Source organism: Peromyscus eremicus, chromosome 11 (assembly GCF_949786415.1).
Source record: "Peromyscus eremicus chromosome 11, PerEre_H2_v1, whole genome shotgun sequence".
Classification (NCBI taxonomy): Eukaryota; Metazoa; Chordata; class Mammalia; order Rodentia; family Cricetidae; genus Peromyscus; species Peromyscus eremicus.
The window spans coordinates 43,116,072-43,137,761 of NC_081427.1; the positions used below are offsets into that span (position 1 = coordinate 43,116,072).

The window sequence follows — 21,690 nt, forward strand, 5'->3', positions numbered from 1 at the left end:
GTGACTGAGCAGGGTCCTCAGGCTCCATGGAGTATTCCTCACTAGGAACACCATGCGTGTGCTCACAAAATATGCCTGTCTATTCCTCGCCATCCTCAGGAAGCCGCATAGAAAAGAGGGACCCATTCCATATTGCCATCCTTGTTTAGGCTCAGTTATACTGTACCGAAGTGTCTAAAGAAACAATTTGTTACTCAGAGAATTCATTTTAGTAGGTAGGAACTTTTAGTATTCATCTCTTAAGATCAAGAGTCAAAGTGGAGAACTGTGGACAGACTGAAACCTTATAATTCATTATCATCACAAGCAGGATCAGGAGAGGGAACCAGGGAAGATAGAACTGATCACTTAATAGTTATTAAAATGTGATCCCCACTTGATGGAACACTCAAGAAAGAAAACAACATTAACAACTATTTCAGAATCATCTGGGATGTGGTAGCAATAGAAAAGGCTAACACATTGGTCAAGACAGAGTTAATTTTCCACAAGGCATGTTCACTAAAAATCACATAAGGGCCTCCTCCTCATATTATGGATTGGGGCTTAAAGAAGACACTTGAACCAAAAAAATTGGTCTAGTTTGGAGAGTATGCTAATTTTCTTCTGGTAATAATTTTAGAAATCATGGGTTTTCTCTTTCTAGGCAATTATTTTAATGAATCAATTGGGGTTTCAAGAAACAATTAAATGAGCTCAGTTTGGTCTCAAGTTCAGCAAAATGAGATCATTCTTTCTGGATTTGGTTCAGCTGAGGTCAAGTCCCCTGTCTAAAAGAAAATAGTAGGATTAGGGCAGTTTTATTTTATGTTCTGTACGTCCTTTGTATTGTCTTTTATGCAAACACTGAGTCCTCTTGTTTGTCTGATAAGCACTTCATGAGCTCAGCTATTTCCTGAGTCCTGGGTTCAGTTCTTATTGAACACACACACACACACACACACACACACACACACACACACACTACACTAACTTCTAAACTTGTTCTCAGCTCTCTGAGTTCCAATGAGAACTGATGGAATAGTAATGATTTGCCTCGTACATAAAACTGGGCATTGAATAATCAGGAATGTATCCTTTCAGAGTTTTAAATATTTATTTTTGTCTGTGCATGTATTTGCTGTATGTGTGCCGTGTCAACATGTGGAGGTTGGAAGTCAGCTTGTGAGAGTTGGTTCTATTTCTACCATATGGGTCCTGGGGGGTTGAGCTCAGGTCAGGCTTAGAAACAACCACATTTCCCTGCTGAGCCCTCTTCCCAGCTCCATTTGTTTTTTGTTTGTTTGTTTTTTTCTTTTCTTTCAAACTATGTCGCTTGGGATAACCTCCAACTTGCTACATAGTGTCCTGGGCTGGTCTCAAACTCACAATCCTTCTCCCGTAGTCCTCCAAGTGTGAGCATTGTAGGCATGTGTCACTAGGCCTGGCTTTACGATTTCCCTTTAACTAAGTTATGTTGCTAGATATATATTCAGATCATACTGAGTAATCATTGTACAAGTAACGCAACCGCTCCAGATACAAATGTCTACGGTGATGCTAAACCATGCCCAAGCGCTGTCACCTCTGTAAAAACATGGTACGCCAGGAAATATTTTCCAAGGAATAGCACAAATGGAAAGATATGAGACAGCAGTTCTTAACCTGTGAGTTGTGACCCCTTGGCGGGGGGCAAGAACATGTGTGTCAAACGACCCTTTTACAGGGGTCCCACATCAGATATCCTGCATATCAGACATTCACATTAGTATTAATAACAGTAACAAAATTACGGTTATGAAGTAGCAACAAAAGTAATTTTATGGTTGGGGGTCAGCACAGCGTGAGGAACTGTATTAAAGGGTCGCAGCATTAGGAAGGTTGAGAACCACATCGTGAGACCAACAACAATAAGGAAACATAGAAAAGGGAAACACCATTTCTTTAAGAGTTTAGAATCGCAACATAACATGGGTGTTGGGAACAAGGCGTGGGGCTAAGGCTCGGTAAACCAAAGTTCTGCCCAGACAGGAGACGAAGAAGCTCCCACACATCTCTTACCTGTGATGGTGGCTTTGTTGATGGATGGTTGGTTGCACATGGGTGATCTTCTAACAAAGAGAGAAAACACAAAACAGTGAGTGTGTGGTGATTTTTTACTTCAGTACCCTAAACTGTTTTGAATATACCATTCTAATCTAGAGAATTAAAGTTATGACATGAGCATAAACACTTTATTCAGATTAGCCAGAAAAGTTCTTAGACGCCCTTTCGCTGTGCCTCAGACTACAGGTAAGAAAAGAGGGATAGAAAAAAAAAATCAGCTTGAATCTTGTAGCTGAATATTGGGGGAGATAAAACAGACAGGACTGTCATAGGGATGTATTCAGAGAAGGCATTCTTATTGGCCGGCTGTATGTATGTATTTACTTAAGTTAGGGTATGCAGAGCAAAACAGACTTTTTGAGTGTGGAAATGTGGTCAGCTTATAAGAGTTTTCTCTGGTGCAGTGTTAGAAACTTATTTCTGGTTTATAGTCTCATGATTTCTTGTACATTGCCAGGAATGAATGATTCCTTCTAAACAATCCTGCAAATAGAGGAGGTATGTAAATGTTTTTCCTTCCAGTTTCTTCATTGAGACACATCTCTGGCATGTTTGTTAGAGAGGTATATTAATAACTTGTCTAAACAGATGCCTTAGAAATTTTGGTCCCTATAAACCCATTGTTCTTTAAGAGACTCCATTTGGTATTCTTCACTGCTTCTTCAGTTGTTTGCCAGCTTCCACGAGACAATTATAAACACCTTTAAGAAAATGCCTGCTCTTCCATTAACCAATATTCCCTATGAAAGCCAACACAACGCATATAGTATTCATTCGGCCAGTGCTAACTAAATTATGTTGAAAAGAAAAATCATTTATGAGACATCCATTAAACAACTTGGAAATACAACTTTTAAAAGTTATTTTGTATAACTGGCAGCCTTCAAAGGGCAGCAATATTTAAAAATCCTTCAAGAAACAGATATGTTGCAAGATGTCTACAAAACATCGAAGGCCTTTTGTATGTGTGTGCATGCATGTGCATACACATGCTTTTTCTAGTGGTTGATACTTCTAAGCCCTACACTGTTGTTTCATTTAGTCCTTATGACAAGCCTCAAGGCAGGTGAGCTGACTGTGTGTATTTTGCTAATGAAGAAAGCAGTCAGTTTTGAGACGTTGAACGTTTTGGAGTATGAAAGCTGAGATTTGAACTAGAGGACTGCAACACTAATGGTGCCCTCTGTTCTGCTGTCTTACTATTAGGAGTGTGCATGTGTGCATGTGTGTGCACGTCAGAGAGAGCTATTAGGAGTGTGCATGTGTGTGCATTTCAGAGAGAGTAAGAGAGAGAGAGAGAGAGAGAGAGAGAGAGAGAGAGAGAGAGAGAGAGAGAGAGAGAGAGAGGAGTTCTTTACACCTGCCCTGATGATAGGCTGTGTCTCCAAGCCAAGCTGCAGGACACCTAGGGAACACAGTCTTAACATTATATAGGCTTTGACCGGCCCCACTCAGTTGCACCCAATTGCACCACTGATCTTAAGTTTATTGGTGCATGTTTTGTATTTAAATTTTGTATATGACTGAAAATGTACTGAGATTTACATCTGTATTATTTTATATTTTTACTACAAAATAACAAGTGAAAGTGTGAACTTGATAAATGCTTTAAAAAAGAAGAGTTTAATGTTTTAGACAGCTGCTCTCGTCTATGTAGTGTGGTTATGTTCTTGCTGAAGGTTTATTCTACACAAGTGACAGAACATGTTCAGGGTGGCATTGCTGTAGACTAGAGTTTATTCGAGTAAGTCATATATTGATAAGAATTTTAAGTCACTCCTTGTTCTATAAAAATCTAGAAAGTACTCCCTTGGCATAGGAATATCAAATGAAGATATTGTGCTTTTCTATAGTTTTAGAAAGCAAAATCATTGCCTTGTTACTATTTGTCTTTTCCTAGGATCAGTTCTGTGGCTTACGTGTGGGAACCTGGCACCCCAAAGAGTGAGAACAACCCATAAATATTGACCATTAGATCCATGAGGATATTGGTATATCATTTAGTGAAGAATGAGCCAAACTTCACTTCTGGGATATATATGGCAAGAGAGCGAGATGATAGAAACTAACAGTTGGTTTAACAATGTCAGTGATGAGCTCAGGTTACCCACCTGGGGTAAAGCCTAGGGCACATTCTCCCTCAAGTCCTTTCTTAGAGAAAATAAAGAGGCGCATACCCTCCCCTAAGTGTGATGGTGAACTTGGAAATGTTCCAGTGGCTATGAGTGCTCATCAGGCAAACATGGACCTCTCTAGAGGAGCTGTCTCAACCTGTGGGTTGTGACCCCTTCAGCAAACCTCTATCTCCCAAAATATTTACATTACGATTCATAACAGTAATAAAATTACAGTTATGAAGTAGTAACAAAAATAATTTTATGGTTGGGGTCACTGCAACATGAGGAACTATATTAAAGGGTTGCAGCATTAGGAAGGTTGAGAACCACTGCTCTAGAGTTATTATGCATGTGCCCTCTGCCTTCCCTGAACCAGTTGTCAGGAGGTTAATTTCTGAATTATGATACCCCAGGAATCTGGTTTAACTTTAGCCAGGGGGTGAGGTACACATCTGCACTATCCAAATGTACCAGTTCTTCTTGTAGTCTGCTGTATTACAGATGTTCGTTTGGCAGGCATCGATCACCATGGGTATTGTAGAGTCAGTCAAGCTAGATGGACATTCCAGGGTTACCTATGACCTCCGGACTTTTTTTTTTCATTTAAATCTGCTCTGCCCTTGTAAATCAGTTAAAAATATCTCCTTGGTATAGAATGGGCACCTCCTGCAAGACACGAGGGGCAGTGGGAGACCCTCACACCTGTCATACCTCACACCTGTCAGATTAACTGTCATGAGTTTAAATGCTGCTTACTGAGGTGACAGTATCTGAAGGAAACTTAAAGGAAGTTTTGTCTCTTATTTGCCTTTTAACGACAAAGAACTGGATTTCTCAGATGAAATTTGCAATGAACAAGTTTGAGAGCGGCATACAATGGCTTTATTTTTCCTGCTGAATGAAGACTTTACGAAAGTGAGGTGTTCCTATACAGTACTAAAAGCCCAAGAAGCTTGCTGAGGTCAGCATGACATGGCCCAGCTGGCCATGCTGCACAGAAAACGCCATTGGCAATAAACGGATTCCTCCAAGCACATTCTCGGGGATGGGGGTCGGGGGTGGGGCAAACACTTACTACCACGTGACTATCTGCAGCACCTGCAGGGTGGTTGAGCTGTGTTAGGATGGGAGCTGAGGATACAGATGTGAGCAAATTACAACCCATGGTTAATTTCCAAAGCAAGCAGACCCATCCGTGATGGTGCTGTGAGTAACTGGCTGAGGACCTCTCTTGCCAGGTGGTTTCTGAGAGATGGAATCACTGCATTCACTTGTCAAACACCAGAAGGGTCACTACAAAGTACTTCTAGAAAATGAAGCAGGCATTGTGTGAGACAGAGCGCACAGCCGGACAATGGCCGTGATTCAGAAATGTCTAACGTATTGTCTTGAGTTTCAGTTCAAGTTGAGAAGACGCTAATGGTTCGGGCAGAAGGGGAGGGATAGGGCGTAGCTTACTTGCTGGGTGCTCGATCTTGCAAATTAGTTAATGCAGCAAAGTTGTTTCGTACGGTTCGCAGGCTTGCCAAGACCTATGGTGAAGAGAGAATTCTTTAGAGTTCTTGAACTGTGGTCAGTTGGAATGCAGCTAGACATGCTTTTTAAAGTAGAAATTTTATATTGCTTGCAACTCAGTTTCTTATACCATTACAGATTCTTCTAGAACTTAGTGAGTTTTTAATCCTGATATATGAAATCCAGGGAGGTTAGACTCCCAGGATTTTGTAGAAATCCCCTCTCACTGGCTTTGCTTGTGGTAACAGTAGCAGCAGTATCCCCATACCCTTCAGTCATCCACACAATGTCCCCAGTAATTGCTATTATGACTATAATACAAAACACCACGAAAGGCTCATTTTAGTGATTCAAACATACAATTAGTCTTGAATTCTCTTAGGAAATTCAAGATTCCTATGATCTCAGGTCATCAGGTGAAGTAAGTCCAGTTGTTTTTCCATATTGCAGAGGACTAGGCTAGCTACTTAGTCCACAGCTAGTCTTTGCCTCTACAGCCATGGTGTGTGTACATTGTGAAATATAAGAAGTCCCCAGAGAGTCGTTTATCACAGAAAACGATAGTGCCCTATACAAAGAGTACTATTCTGTACACTTCCTGGAGCAAAGAAAGTGTTCAATAAGATTGTATTGAAGAAACGAATTGGATGTAGTACATCCACATGTATGTGAATGTGCCTGGAAGTAGATGGCCCTACCTCTGCCAGCCCCTTTATTCTAACTCCAATCAGAAACAGAAGAGGGCTAAGGGATGGAAGTGGGTCCTACAGAGAAGTTACAGGAGCCCACTGACCCTCACTTTCTTCTAGAACAGGCTCCTTTCCTCAGGGGTGGACTCTTTAGTAGGATTAAAGGGTAAGACCTCAGTGCTTATTAGAGGTCCGAGTTTGTAAAAAGCACAGAATCCACATGTCCTGGTATACATCGTGTATTAAATGCACACACTTGGACAAGCTGTGACACCTCCTGTACCCCTGTTTCCTCGTGTGTAAAAGAGAGATAGTGCTATCTAGCCGTCAGGGTTGTTGTGAAGGTTAAGGGAAACTACAGCTCCGTGCCAACGACATTGCCTAAGCGAAAAGTATGCAGTGACCGTGTGTCCATGATGGAAACTTCCATTTAACTGTCTGGCACACGGGAAATTTGCATAATGCTTGTCAGGGGCAATACATAGAATTCTCAGAGTTTTCATTGACCTAGTGGTTCGAGAACTGTGCCCCGAGTTTCTTCATGGGACAGTGATGCAGACGAAAGCCACTCTGTGTCTCGGGCGTTTGTTTTTGGAAGTTGAGGGGAACTTGTGCAAGTCAAAGGGAGCTGTTTATGCTCTCAGCAGTGACCTTCAGCAGTCCCCCTGAAGGAGCTCATGGTGCCTCCTAGGAAGCCAGCCAGTCATTGGAAAACCTGGCTCATTATCACACACAGCTCTGAAAGGTCACACCGCCTGTGACGGAGTATCCAAATGGCTAGCTGCTGACGTCAGACCACAGTGTCTTTCATGAGGCATGAAATTCTGAATGATGCAGAAATAAATGGATTAATTATCTAGTCATGAAATCACGCTGGCTTAATTTGTGTTTTCAGATGTGAATATCAAACATGTTAACAAAGCATTGAAATACAATTATTGCATCAGCTAATGACTCCCTTTTTTAGACTAAGAGTTTAACCTCAGAATTTTGAGAGAATTTTTCACTCTTATACAAAATGCTTAAGTCCAGTGTATCTGGCTACTGAGTAATATGAGCAGTAACTGAAGTATTTTACGTCTGTAGGAAGTATTTTGCAGGTAATTCACAGTTTTTTTGATCATTTAAAAACAAACAAACGAACAAAACATTAGTCCATTAAGGAAAACCTTAGTTCATGGACAAAATCTCTTCCATGGAGAGAGGTTTGTTTTGTTTTGAAATGGGGCTCACTGTGTAGTCCTGGCTGGCCTAACACTCACTATACAAGACCACACTGGCCTCCTATTCACAGATCTGCCTGCTCCACTCCTGGTTTGCTGGGGTTAAAGGTCCCTGCTGCCACAGCTGACCTATAGAAAGTTTTTAACTTTTGCTAGACTAGTAAGATATTTAACTGAATTACTTGTTTGGTCTTTATCATCTAAATTTTATGTATTCATTTTAAGCAGTTCCTATCTTTGGATGTTGAAGAATTTAGCCAGAAAAAAAAATGTTGTCAAGCAGAACGTATCTCCATAATCAAGATAGACATCAAGTGATTGTTATTTCTTTGAACAGGAAGGCACATGGAATGGGGGAGGGACATTTAAGCATCACTGAATACTATTCCATTTCTTAACTGCTCATTCTACTGTTATTATTCCTGCCTTATGTATTTACTACATAGACAGTGTGATACATTTCAAAATGAAAGTGAGAGAAGAACACCCCCCCCCCAACCCCCGCTCAGGCATTGGCTGCCTGACCCTGGCCTTCTGACTTCCAGGCTATTCCTTCCCTTGTGCGATTGTGAACTCTGATGTAGAGAATGACATTGAAGATACCCGGAGGTGTGGCTTAGATCATTATTTTGGTTTGTGGCGGGACAAAGCTTGCTTTGTATGTTTTCTGTTTAAATGTTCACAGCATCTCCCACTCTGTAACTTATATGATGGTGGCAGAAATGTGAAAGGAAGTTTTCCCGATGAATCTGCCGTATTGGATGTTGCCCTGGGTCTGGGTGATTGACTGGCATTCTTCATACAAATATTATTAAGTTTTTCTCTTAAACACTCTTGTCTCTCAGGACACAAGGAGGGAAGCAAGCCTTGCCAGACAATCAGGAAAAGAGGAACAGGGCTTACTAGAGCCCCTGGGTGAAGGTTCAAGTTCATGGATTCTCTTCTAATCCAGAGCAGCTCTCTGCCATACACTCAGCTCCAGCATCAGAAGCTGAAACCCATGCTCTGCAGCACCTAGAATTTTCTTGTCTCTTTAATGCTTATTATCAAAGAGTCTCTGCAGTTTCTTCCACATGGTTTAGACTTAGAAAATTAAAATCATTGCTTTCTCTTTTGCCATTCTCAGTAAACATATAATTGCCTAGGAAAAACAAACACCTAACCAAACAAACGTGGGAATGTTGAAAAAATATAAATCTTAACAATGAATAGTGATAACATTACAGGAAAAATTGTTCACTGGCCACGAGGTGTGAATATTCACAGACACAATTCTCAGGCTCTTTTAGGGTCTTTCAAACAGGAAAGTGCTAGTTTCATTAAACAGCTTAAGTGAAGGAATGGAAATGTTTTCCTGGATCGTTTTTCCAGCCCATACACAGGCTATGCCACTGGGTGGCAGTAGAACACAGACTGTGAGATTCAGGGCAGGGAGGAGGCTGTGTGTCATTGTGAGGTCAAAACCCTTACTTAGGCTTCACTTAAGGGAAAAAAAAAATAATGGAGAATTATTTACAAGATAAAAAAAAAAGTTACTTTGGTTGAAAAGCAAACCTCTACCCAAGTTATACTTTTGTGAATACACATGAAGTGATTGTTACTGTTATGTCAGAAAGTTCTTAGTGATTCCTTAATGATTTAGCCATGTTAGAACAAAGCTATCTAGAAGGATGTAATTCATTCTGATGATATGCAAATTTTGTTTATTTGTTTGTTTTTTTTTAAAATAAAAGTTGAACAGAAAGCAACTGAAAGGAGACAATGATCTCCATTGCCCAGTAGAGGTCCCCAAGTATTCAATGAATTTGGTCACATGATCACTTCTCCTAGGTGGGATGGGAAGGGGCAGGCAGCTTAAAGGTGTATTGGGGATGACCTGTTACTAATGGAACAGTAGTTCTCCATTGTGTTAACAACCACTGTATTTTTTTTTTCCTCTGAAACTATCTAGGTATTGTAGTTTGTTTGACACAAGGAAAAGGATGCAGTTGTTCCTACCCTGTGTATTGTTTTCAGAGCAGGCATATTTCCTGTATCCAAAGGACACAAGGATGTTTGCTTCCAGGGACCCAGGTTTTGGATGCTTATTACCAGGAAGCCAGGGTGGTCACAAACAGTGGGGCTGTGGGGGAGAAGCAGCTGACTACAGAGACAGTTTCCCAGCTTCCAGAGCACCTTTAACTCTGGTGTGCATCAGTCCTAAGGACTCTGGCTAAACTGTTGTTATGTTCAAAGGGAAGAAAAGAACAGTGGGTATGTGGGGCAGGTCGGGGTGCGGGGGTGCCTCCCAACACCAGACTGCATGCCTAAGGAAATACACCAAAAGATTTGAGCAGAGAAAAGAATCGTTCTAAAATAAAATACACAAACAAATTAAAGCTGGCACCCTTTTCTGTGGGTCAGAGAGCCTCAGAGCTTATATAAGAAAGTTCAAGAACTTTAGAGTATAAGAGTTTGGAGTTTGGATGCTAGTTAGTACCGAAATCTTGGTATGACTTGGACATCGGAATAAAACTTGGAGAGATCCTGTAGACTCCTTTCTGGTAATTAGATCTATTCAAGATGTTTGAGGTCCCTTCTTGCTCAACAACACAACTGGTCCTCAACCATTCTATACAAGTTCTCAAACACTTTAAGTCATTTTTATCATCTCATATCTATGCCATGGAGTTGAAACATTTTTGTTTCTTACGCACGAAGAACTCAAATGTGTCACTCAGCTAAATCTTTGTACAAATAACACATGTTAAAAAAAAAGGAGTAAATAAAGTATCAGGTTGAACGGGATTATTGAATTTCAAACACAGATCATGTACTAATTATACTAGATGTAATTTAATCTGTGATACAGTCTTCTCCTTCGGGTGCTAATTCCAGTTAAGGAAATAGGGGCCCTCTGAGTACTATCACCCTTAGGTAACTTGTTATTTGAAGTACAGGCACTGCTTGGGTCTAGCAGCTTTATCCAAAGCACATCTGTAGGGCTAAGGTTACATTCTCCAGAATTGCCTTTTAATTATTCGAATAAGCCAAACAATTTGCATCCCCACACCTGTGTGTGGTAAAGTTACATCAAGGATCAGAATAAAAATCCCCACATCACATGTGTGAATCTTTAAGAAGCCTGCACACTCCAAGCTGTGCTTACCTGAGCAAATGGAGTCACAATCAAGTCGTCTCCATGTCTGAAAAACAAACCAAATTCAGTGTTAGAAGTCTCCAATAAAGCTCTGACCACTTTTGATCAACATTAAATGGTCCATTCCCCTGGAAGAGAATCCCATTGGGAATTACAGTAATTCCATCTTTCTCTTCAGTACATGCCCTTCCCAGCCACTGGGTTGAAAACATCTTCTGGATGTCAAACATTGTTCATCTCCCTTGGTCTAAAGAGGGGATCCTTGATTACCAACCAATGTCAATGTTGCCTTTTAGGCACAAAGGCTGTGCTATAAGTAGAAAGGGGTTCTCAGCTCTGGGCCTGCGGTTTACTCTTGACTTCCCGTTGCAGATCTCAGCCAGGGATGCCGTGCAAAGAAGCAGCTGCAGCACTGATTTCTGCGAGTGTACCCTGGGCCATCTAACATTTGTAGGTGATTAGCATCAAGTGATCTGTATGGTCATGTGTAAGCCTTGGATAGGCCAGGAGCCGTACATGACACGGGACTGCATCATCCACTAATAAAAACCCCAGGAAACTTTTTCGACTGACTCGTGTTCCAGCCACAGTACTTACAGGGGAATGTTACCCTGTGAGGGCTGTTGCTACAGTAACGTCACCTCCAGTAGACTGGAGATACAAGAGCAAGGTGTCCATGTGACATGTCTTGGAGAAGCAGGGAAATGCAAGAAGGCATGCAACATTCTTCTTGGAAGAAAGTGGGAAATTGGGACCCTGGACTCTTTGCAATATTTTTTCAGCATGAATGAGTGGAGGAAAGGATGTACCAGATCTCAGTGGGTTATTTCTTAATCTAGCCAGTCACAAGCTATTTTATTCAATCATTTCATTTTTACTTATCTTGAAAGATAGAGGCTTGCCTGGTCTATCAGGCCCATCTGAATTTTTGTTGCTCCCACCTTGGCCCTGTGAGTGCTGAGATTTCTAGTGTACACTGCCATAGGCTACCTTAGAAAATATTGTTTTTAATCAAGTGAACGCAGTTATTTTACACATACATTTCCTTGACATAATCCTCACTGAGTGCCATTCGCTTGAATTGCCAGCTTGTTCCCGATCATCTGAAAAGGACCCAAGTCCCCAAACCAACGTCTATGAGTCCTGCAGTACATGGAGCAGGTTGATGAACTTGTAATGGTTAATGATAATGAGACCCCCATCGCGGAAAGCAGTCTGCTCCCTAGGGAATACTACAGAAAGAAACACATGCAGAGACTTCCAGAATAGACAGAATAAGCCATTGCAAATCACTGTGGAAGTTAGAGTCATAATGGTCTTGAGTCTTGTGATGTGGAAGGAGGTACCTTATGACTGTTTACCTACCCTGGTCACCCTGAGCTAAGTAAAAGCCATTCCTGTGGCCACAAAGAATCCTGCCTCTCCCCTCTTCTAAGAGAAGGACGTGCTGGCTCCTGAGCCAAAGCTACTGGGGACCTGGGGGACAGGCTCAGTGGCATGTGTTGACAAGAGAAGTGGAAGTCCCCCCATTCTCCGCACCTATGTCATCATCCCCTCACCTCTGTGTCCCTTACTGTGCTGTTTTCCACTCTCATTTCTGAGCTAAAGATACAGAAAGACAGACAAAAAACCAAGAGATGCAAAAGCAAACTTTCTTAGGTACAGCACTTCACTAGGAGACGGGCACTGCCATCCAGAAGACTAATTTCAGCCGGATTCAGCTCCTGAGAATACAATTCCTTCAGTAACTGTTTCCGGACTGTGGGAATTGGAGAGACGTTGCCTCTTGTTAATTTCAGTGTTGGAGGCCTTTACGATGTTTTCTTTTCCTTTTCCCTCTCTCCCTCCTTCCCTCCCTTCCCTCCCTCCTCTCTTTTTCCTCCTTCTCCTCCTCCTCCTCCTCCTCCTCCTCCTCCTCCTCCTCCTCCTCCTCTTCTTTATCAACATAGTCTCATCATATAACTCTGGCTAGGCTGGAACTTGCTGTATAGACCAGGCTAGCCTCGAACTCACAGGCCTCTGCCTACTGGATGCTAGGATAAAAGCCATGGCCCATCAAGCCTAGCTACCTGTTATTTATTAAAGTAAGATTTCAAATCTGGACCTGAGGTACAAGTCCACAGTCCCTGCTACTGAGGGAGCTGAGGCAGAAGGAACAAAAACTCAATGCCTGGTTGCACTACAGGGTGAGTTGATGGACAGCCTGGGCAACTTAGCAAGATCCTGTCTCAAAAATCAAAATATATCTAAAGGTCTGAGATATAGTCCAATAGTTCACTGGGAGCATGCTTACCTTGCATGCATGATGTCCTGTGCTCAATCTCTAGTAACAAATACACACACACACACACACACACATGCATGTACACACACACATCCACAAATAAAATCCCACAGATTTCACTAAAATACACTTAAAAATTCAATATAAGTTTAAATCATAATAATTGTAAACAGCCACTATCAATATACAGCAATAATTAATATTTGTCCAATGACTCACTGTGCAAAGAATTTCAGAATGAGTGTCTATTGTGGGTGAGGAAAGGGAGTCCCAAGAAAGACACAAAATCATGTCTGTGAAGATATTTGAAGAGGACTCAAATTCAAGTTGTATGTCTGCAGGGCTCTGCTCTTACACATACATGATTCTCCATCTCCCATGACTTAACCAATGTCAAAAGCACTCCAAAAACAATGCTGACTCTGTGGTATAGTTTTCACTTCATAAAAATATCACTAAGATAAAATGTCATCAGAATAAATACAGAGTGATAAAATAAAATTAAACAGCAAATAAACACAACCAAACACCACTGCACCAGTGACTTAATAAAACCAGCTCAGCTGTGGTGATATATTGTGTATGCTCTACAAATAAAGCTTGCCTGAAGATCAGAGGGCAAAGCCAGCCACTAGGGAGCCATAGAGGCCAGGCAGTGGTGGCACACACCTTTAATCCCAGCACTGGGGATCTCATGTCTTTGCTCCCAGTACGTGGGGGGCTCACACACCTTTAATCCCAGCACTAGGGAGGTTGAGATGGGAAATGATATGGCTAGGCAGAGAAAGGAATATAAAGCTGGAGGAGACAGGTGCTCAGTCTTTTCGGCTGAGGAGTTGGTGAGGTGAGAGGTGGCTGTGGCTTGTTCCTTTGTCTTTCTGATCTTTGAGCATTTACCCCAATATGATATCTGGCTCCGGGTTTTTATGAAGACCAATTAGGCTTCATGCTACACTCATCCTTCCTGATGATCTTCACCCCTTACAACTTGCAACTAAATAATAGAGAAACTAGTGAAAGGCCATTTACTTTTGGATCTAGAAATAGTTCTATTCTAGAACTAACATACAGGTCACAAGAACTCTGAAGAAGGCATATAATAGACACTTACATATTGATATCTGTAAGTTAGCATGTATGTTTTATGTATATATGTATATATATATTATACAGTGAATATATATATATATATATATATATATATATATACACACGTGTGTGTGTGTGTGTGTGTGTGTGTGTGTGTGTGAAGAGAATTTCCAGGCTCTCATTTTCTTATTATAAACATTTATTTTTATGCTAAGTTTCAAAAAAGGAAAGAAATGTCCTAGGGGGCAAAATCTCACCTATCACCTATTATTGGGCATTCAGAAAATTGACTTATTTTTCCTATTTTACTCCACAGGGGAATTTTTATCAGACATCAGCCTTGTATATATTACATATGACTTCATATAATTAAAGGATACCATGTAAGGCTGAGGATGCAGCTCAGTGATAGAGTAGTTGTTTAGCATGTACGATGAGGTTCCAGGCTCCATCCCCAGCATCCCACACCCCTCAGATATCTATATATCCATATATTTTTATCATCTAGCTTCAGAAAAATGGTGTTACCTTAGAAGGAACTTGGTATTCTAACATTTAAAATATTGCCTCACTTCTAATAATTTTAATAATTAATAAACAACTCCATCACAAGAATTTAAATGGCCACTTTATAAAGGAGCACAGGCACTCTCCAGGTAAAATGTACCAATGATTGATAGGTGTTTAAGAAGGTACTTAACAGCACCCAGCATTGGAAAAAATGCAAATTTCAACCAAGTTATCAGCTCTCACCTCTTACAGTTCAATTTCATTTTCATTTTAAAAGGCAACAGATTGCCAGGTGGTGGTAGCTCACGCCTTTAATCCCAGCACTTGGGAGGAAGAAGCATGGGGATCTCTGTGAGTTAGAGGCTAGCCTGGTTTACAGAGTGAATTCTAGGACAGTGAGAGCTGTTACACAGAGAATCCCTGTCTTGAAAAACCAAAAAAAGAAAAAAAAAAGAAAAGAAAAAAGGTCACATTTCCTTCATGCCAATGGCAGTATAATGGGCTCATAGAAAAGCAAAAGGTGAAAGATATTTCAAGATAAGATGAAAAGTGACAACCAAGGACACAGAGGTGTAAGGGACTTGGTGCACTGTCACTAAGATTGTAAGTGGCTCCAGCTACAGAGGAAAGTGTTTGAAGTTCATCCAAAGTTGAATATATTACCCCTAGAAGACATATCATCTATTCCTGGGTATATCGCCAAAGAAAATGAAAGCATCATGTCACAGAGATATCTGCATTCCTAGTTCACTGCAGAACTACCCCCAGCAGTCACAAGCCATGCATGACACATTAAGTGTCCATCATAGGTGGGAAGATAAATAAAACTTGGTATACATACCACACAGACTATTACTCAGAATTTAAAAAGAAAACCATTTGTCACAAGACATATGAAGATGAGGTACACTATGCTTAGTGTAATAAGATAGACAAATACTGCACGATATCACATCTGTGATATCAAATCAAAACAGAACAAAACACTGAACTTAGAGTAGCAGAGTGAAGCTTTGGTTACTAGGGCTGGGAAGTGAGGTGGGGTTAAAAAGCCTGATGAGGAATAAGCTCATGAGATCTATAGCCCAAATTGATGGCTACAATAAACAATAAGGCACAATACACTTGAAAATTTCTAAGATTATTTCCACATCACAAAAGCAATATAAAGTGATAGATACATTAATTAGCTTGGTCTAATGATTACACAATTTAGACTCATATTAAATCTTTTACTGCATATCCCAAACACAGACAATGTCTTATTTGTAGGCTAAAAAAATACATTTTCAAAAAGAATGAAGAGCTGGTTGATCTTTGAATCAACCAAACCAAACCAAACCTTAACACCAGGTATAGTGGCACATGCCTATAGTCCCAGCATTTGGGAAGTGGAGGCAGGAGGATCAGGAGTTCAGTGTTGTGGTTTACTATATAGTATTCAAAGCCAGCCTGGGTGACAGGAGACTCAGCCTCAGAAATAATAAATAAAGCTGTAGAGATGGATCAGCCAGAAAATCGCTTGCCTCACAAGGCTGAGGCCTGAATTCGATCCATGGAACACATATTCAAAAATCCAGGCATGACAGTGCATTCTTGTAATCACAGAATTGGGAAAGATGGATCCCTAGAGCTCACTGACCAGCCAGCCTACTGAATTTGGTGAGTTCCAGACCAGTGAAGAACCATGTCTCCAAGCAACACGTGGATGATGCCTAAAGAGCAACACCTAAGGCTTTCCTTGGGCCTCTACGTGTGTGTCCCTCATATACACAAATGTGTACCTGCACACACATCTGCACATACATACAAGCACACCCTCAAAAATAAGTGAACACATAAGCTTCAAAGCACAGATCCTTAGTTTTGGGCTCCCATGTGCTCAGATCTCCATTAAGAATGTGCACTGTTGATAATGCATAAAGTGAGCATTTATTAAACAACATAAGCAAACATTCTGTGGTCTGACCCTGAACGTGTGTTGTAAGACAGAAGAAATTTTGGCTTCATTCAAGAAAATGCATGATAACAAATGAATGCCATCCAGTTCGTTCGGCTCTATGGTGGTGCAAAAATGATTGATTCTCACATTTATGTACAGAGGTTTCCAACTTCAAAGGGGCTTAGAAAATGTTGGTAGACATGTGTACAAAGCTTAATAAAGACTGATGCAGCGGAGGGGATTTTCCAGGAGCACTGACGTCACAAATGGCCACTGAGGGCTGTGAGTACTAGGCTGAGTTGGCTGTTCTTGACAGGAGGGAGGAAGACGCAGAGGGCCCAGTACCCAGAGCACAAGAGGCTACACAAGTGTCCTCACTCTGTGTTCTAGGAACAGGCTCTTCTTTCACTGTGTTCGTTGACAGGACTTTCGTTTATTCCTAACGTCACTGGCCCTGCTCTCCTGGGCTTTCTCCAGAATGCTCGTCTGTGTGGGAGATTTATAGCTAGTGAGTGCAATCCTCTTAAAGGTCTGCCTGTGACAGAATGGGCCTGGTAGACTAAAAGGAAAGGTCTAATTAAACACAGAAGACTTTTTGTGAGCCTACTATGGGCCAAAAATCGAAGGGCCTACAGGATCTAATTGTTAGGACTCTGCTGCATTAATGGACACTCTCAGATTCCCACTCGAAGACGAGGAACCAGGATCTGAGAACCTAAGTTCAGAGACAGTTACAGGCTTGGCAAATGGCAGAGGTCATTGGTTTCCCGAAGCCAGTCTGAAACCTGGAGCTTGTTTGGCAGAGTTCATTGGTCCTTGTCAAAGCAGCAGTAAATATGCGCTGTGCAGTGAAGCGCTGATGAGCTTCATATTCCTTTGGATAATTTATCTTTTTCCTGAGATTATGCTTTTTGTGTTTGTGTGAGAGATTATCATGTCATTAAAAATTAAAATGACATGATATTTTAGCCAGAATTTCTTTAATATTCTTTACATGGTTAAAAATAAGTGGTCAGAGACCTATGTTGGTCTCTCGGGTGCTTTTTGACATTTTAATGGGCCTTGAATCCCAAGACATAGAGAGTGCTGTGTAGCTGGATATGAACCCAAACAAACAAATAACAAACAAACAAACAAAAATTTCCACGTTGCTTTGGATATTTTGTTTCCCAGTTGTTCAAATGGATTCAAATTATTGTGAATATCAGAGAAGTACAACATCAGAGTCTTTAGAAAAATGTAACTCAATGGGAACTTCTGCAGTCATGGAGATATTCTCTGTGCGTGTGCGCCATTGACTACGCTATCCATCACATGCAAGCAAACATATCACAAAGCAAGTAAGCACAATGGGCTTTGGTGGTTGTATTGATTTCTAAAGTCCCCAGAGTACCAAGCACGGATGAGCTGAGCATTCAGCCTTGCTCTTCCTGACCATGAAACAGGGACTGCAAAGGCTTTGGTTCTCGGGCCACTCAGGACATTTTCTAGAAGACATCGTCCTGTGAATCATCTACATGATATCATGCCACACCACAGCCTCTTGCATTTGCAGGGGCGTTGACTTACTATTCTTTCGCTTTCTACTTTTCAGTCTTTTGCTTCGAAGGAGAGGAACTGATGCCTGATGCACGTTTAGACACAGTGTAACAGTATTTGGAGACGGCACTTCCTTCTTGACCCAAGGTCGGGAAAACCCCTAAAGACTCAAGGCCTTTGAGGGAAAACTGACACAGGGTCTGAGAGACTCAGGAGGGAATCCAAACCAAAGGAGAAACTTCTTCACCAAACCCAAACAGAAGCATTCAACATGCTGGAAGTCCACAAGCAAAGCTTAGGGACTGTTCTCATGACTTGATTTCTGAAGGAAAGCTATAGGTGCAGTAAGGCATACTTTATTCCCTCTTTATCTGTGATAGACTATTTAAATGTTTCTGACTACAAGGAGGTAGAGTGATTTAGTGACATTCCCTGGTAAAGCTTACCTCCAGGACACACCATATAACCACCCAGCAGTGGAGCCATGGCTCCTTCCTTATATGGCTCAGAGAATAGTACCGGGAAGACTGAAAACGGCTTGCTAAGGAGCCAAGACTGACAAGCAAAATACATACTTCAAGTGACTGATGTGTAAGTGGAGCAGGTATTTATGCTGGTGTCTCGATATCAGATGTCTGTCTCCTTTCCTGTCTAGGATTTTAAAAAATAAACAAAGACAAAAACATGATATTTTTGTCTTGTTTTCATGGATCTGCGTTGCCTGCAGAATGAATGATACCTTGAATGGCCTCACTGCTGTTCATTCTGTGTAGGGGGTAATAGAACCAGCCTCATTCAAGCACGCCAGCTAGCTCTACATTTCTTTCCTCAGAATGTGCTGGAAAACACGCTGGGTGTCTCCTAGAAAAATCAGCTCTTCTCTTTTTCCAAGCCTGCCACCATCCCCCTCCTTCTAACCACCCACCACCAAGATTTAACAGTTCAGAGAGTTTCCATTTTGTGATGCACTGGAACAGGGTTCTCATCTCTGTCCTCTTCAACATCGAGAGGAAAATGGTTAGAGGTTGGAGAACAAGGGGAGAGCCACCAGGCCCAATGTCCACAACTAGTTGAAACCATAAGTTCTTTTCAAAAGGGCAGGAGTACCCTATTGTTTTAGCTCTGGTTCTTTTTATCTAGGGCCATGTTACATGAAAGCACTATCCAGACAAATGGGTTAGCTGTTTTTCCTTGAAGATGGTGTTCAGATTTGCCTGACTTTAGTTAGTTTATAATTCACATATTGCTCTCAGAGATTCTGTTTCTTTAAGAGCACACTGAAAAAGGAAGCAGGTCTTCCTTGACCACGATAATCCTAGCTTGCTTTCTAGCAGGAATCTGATGCCTTATGGTGTGGGATAATTATTTTCATTATTAATCTCTTCTCACTCCACATTTTAAAAAAGTAGTTGTTACATTTCATAAACAGTGAGATAGTAGTATAATTATGCAATCAAATGTTCATTTTTCTTCAAAGATTTGCTCAATGCCTAATGTCACATGGCTTTTGTTTTATATTATTTTTACTCACAAAAATAACTTATTACCGCACTGTTTGCTTTACAATATAGTAGCTTAGGAAGGCATAGTGATGTTTTTCTCATTTATAACTTTTTTTTTGCCATGAAAGTTTTAAGGTACATAGTGCATATAAAGACCAAGAAAAGAAAATTGGGACTGGAGAAATGGCTCAGTAGCTATGACTTGCTATGCAAGAATGAGGATCTTAGTCTGGATTCCAGCACCCACATTTAAAAAAAAAAGCTAGGCATGGCTAATTGCCTGCCTGTAGGCCCAGTACTGTAGAAGGGAGACAAGGGATACCCAGGGTTGCTAGCCAAGAGTCTAGTTTGTGATGCGGGGAGAGACACTGTCTAAGGAAATAATACAGAGTGATGGAGTAGGGCCAAACGCTGTCTGGTCTCTGCCTACGTACATAGGACCCGTACATACATGTACATATTCATCACACTCATATACATACATGCTCACACATTCACACAAACCTACAAAATAAAGAAAATTGCAATCTGCATTGTGTGGTGCATGCCTGTAATCTCAGCACTGGGAAGGCTGAGGCAAAATGATGGCTGTGAGTTCAAAGACGGCCTGGATTACACAGTGAGATCCTACACAGATCAATCCATCCATAGAAAAGAAAAAAAGAAACTTGCATGTTAAATGTTTGGATACAATCCACTGAGGATGTAATAGAAATACATATAAATAAGACATTCATGAGATGTTTTGTCAAAATATACTTTTCTCCCTAATTTAAAACTACTATTTATCTTCTTATATCTTTTAAGATTTGGGGAAATGTCTTCTTCACTTTGGCAATAATAACTGGGACAATAATATGCATGCCTCAAAGATTTTATTATTTTGAAAACTTGCATAACAATGCAATAATACCATCCATCATGACAACATGTCACTCTGTTAAAGTCTTCTCATGTTCACTCTTTGTCCTTACCATGTTAAAGGCAATCAAAACATTAGGATTGTAATTAAAGTAAAAATACAAAATATGTGTCAGCAAATGTGTTAAGTTGCTTAGTTTGAAGACTAAAAGATCAAGCTTAGTTTGGATTTTGCCAGTAATAGAACTTGTTTGAGTCTGTAATAAAATATCTCAGTTATTGACTAAAGCAAAAAAATAAAAAAGACTTAAAGGAGAGAAAAAATAAAGAAGGAAAAAGCTAGCCCAGTGTCCACTGTTCTTCTCATACTATGCAGATGTGCTTCTTGAGATTTTAAACATTTGCATCAGTCTGTATCAATACCACACAGTAACAATCACACCTGAAGCAAGCTACAAAAGCAGAAAAAGAATGGGCCACCTAGATTGTAACCACAACTGTGTGACTTTGGATGATAATCAAGGATCTGGACAATCCAGTATCCTAACACAATCAAGACCAGGACACATTGTCTACTCCAGAGCTTGTGATGGTGCTTAACCTGTTGTCTCTGGTTCCCTGCCACACCCCATGCCCCAATAAATTGCTCCTCACATGGAAAGTTAGTCTAGCTCCAATCCTCAGGATATAAATAAAACAAATACCTTAACATGGAACTTTTCAAACTTAGTTCACAGTGCTTCTGATACTTCATTAATTTTATTTATAACACCCCCTTTGCCATAATAAGTATCTGTTAGTTCCAATTACCGAGTAGTTAGGTCCAAACAATTTTATAAGGTTTCCCCTAACAACTCAGTACCTATTAAGCACTGTACAACTTCTTGCCATGGAAAGAGATTGGATATTGCCTCTCATATTTCCCATCCGCATGGACTTTTATTCAGTAATTGCTTTTCATTCATCAACCGTCAAAGATCCAGTTTTGTAAAGACACAAGGACTCAAATGGCTGCTATGATCTAAAGATGAAAACCAGAAAAAAATGTAAAGCTATTAGTGTTACAGGTGATTGACAAATATTTTGTTGCCCTTGGAAAGTTAAACCATCCCTTGCACCTGTGTAAGTTCCCTCTGGGCCTTATTGTCTCAGTCTCTTTAATCCAACATCCTCAGCTGGGAGAAGTCTAGAACTG

General features: G+C 40.8%; 1 protein-coding gene across 1 annotated transcript in view; it reads right to left on the reverse strand.

Annotated features, from left to right (window-relative positions):
- Nucleotides 1-21,690, reverse strand: part of Pde4d (phosphodiesterase 4D) — a 267,034-nt gene that overhangs the window by 182,691 nt on the left and 62,653 nt on the right. Inside the window, exons 3-5 of the mRNA XM_059276081.1 lie at nucleotides 10,778-10,814; nucleotides 5,661-5,734; nucleotides 2,041-2,090 (exon numbers count right to left, since the gene is read on the reverse strand). Coding sequence (XP_059132064.1) covers nucleotides 2,041-2,090; nucleotides 5,661-5,734; nucleotides 10,778-10,814 — 161 coding nt within the window. The remainder of the gene's footprint in view (nucleotides 1-2,040; nucleotides 2,091-5,660; nucleotides 5,735-10,777; nucleotides 10,815-21,690) is intronic.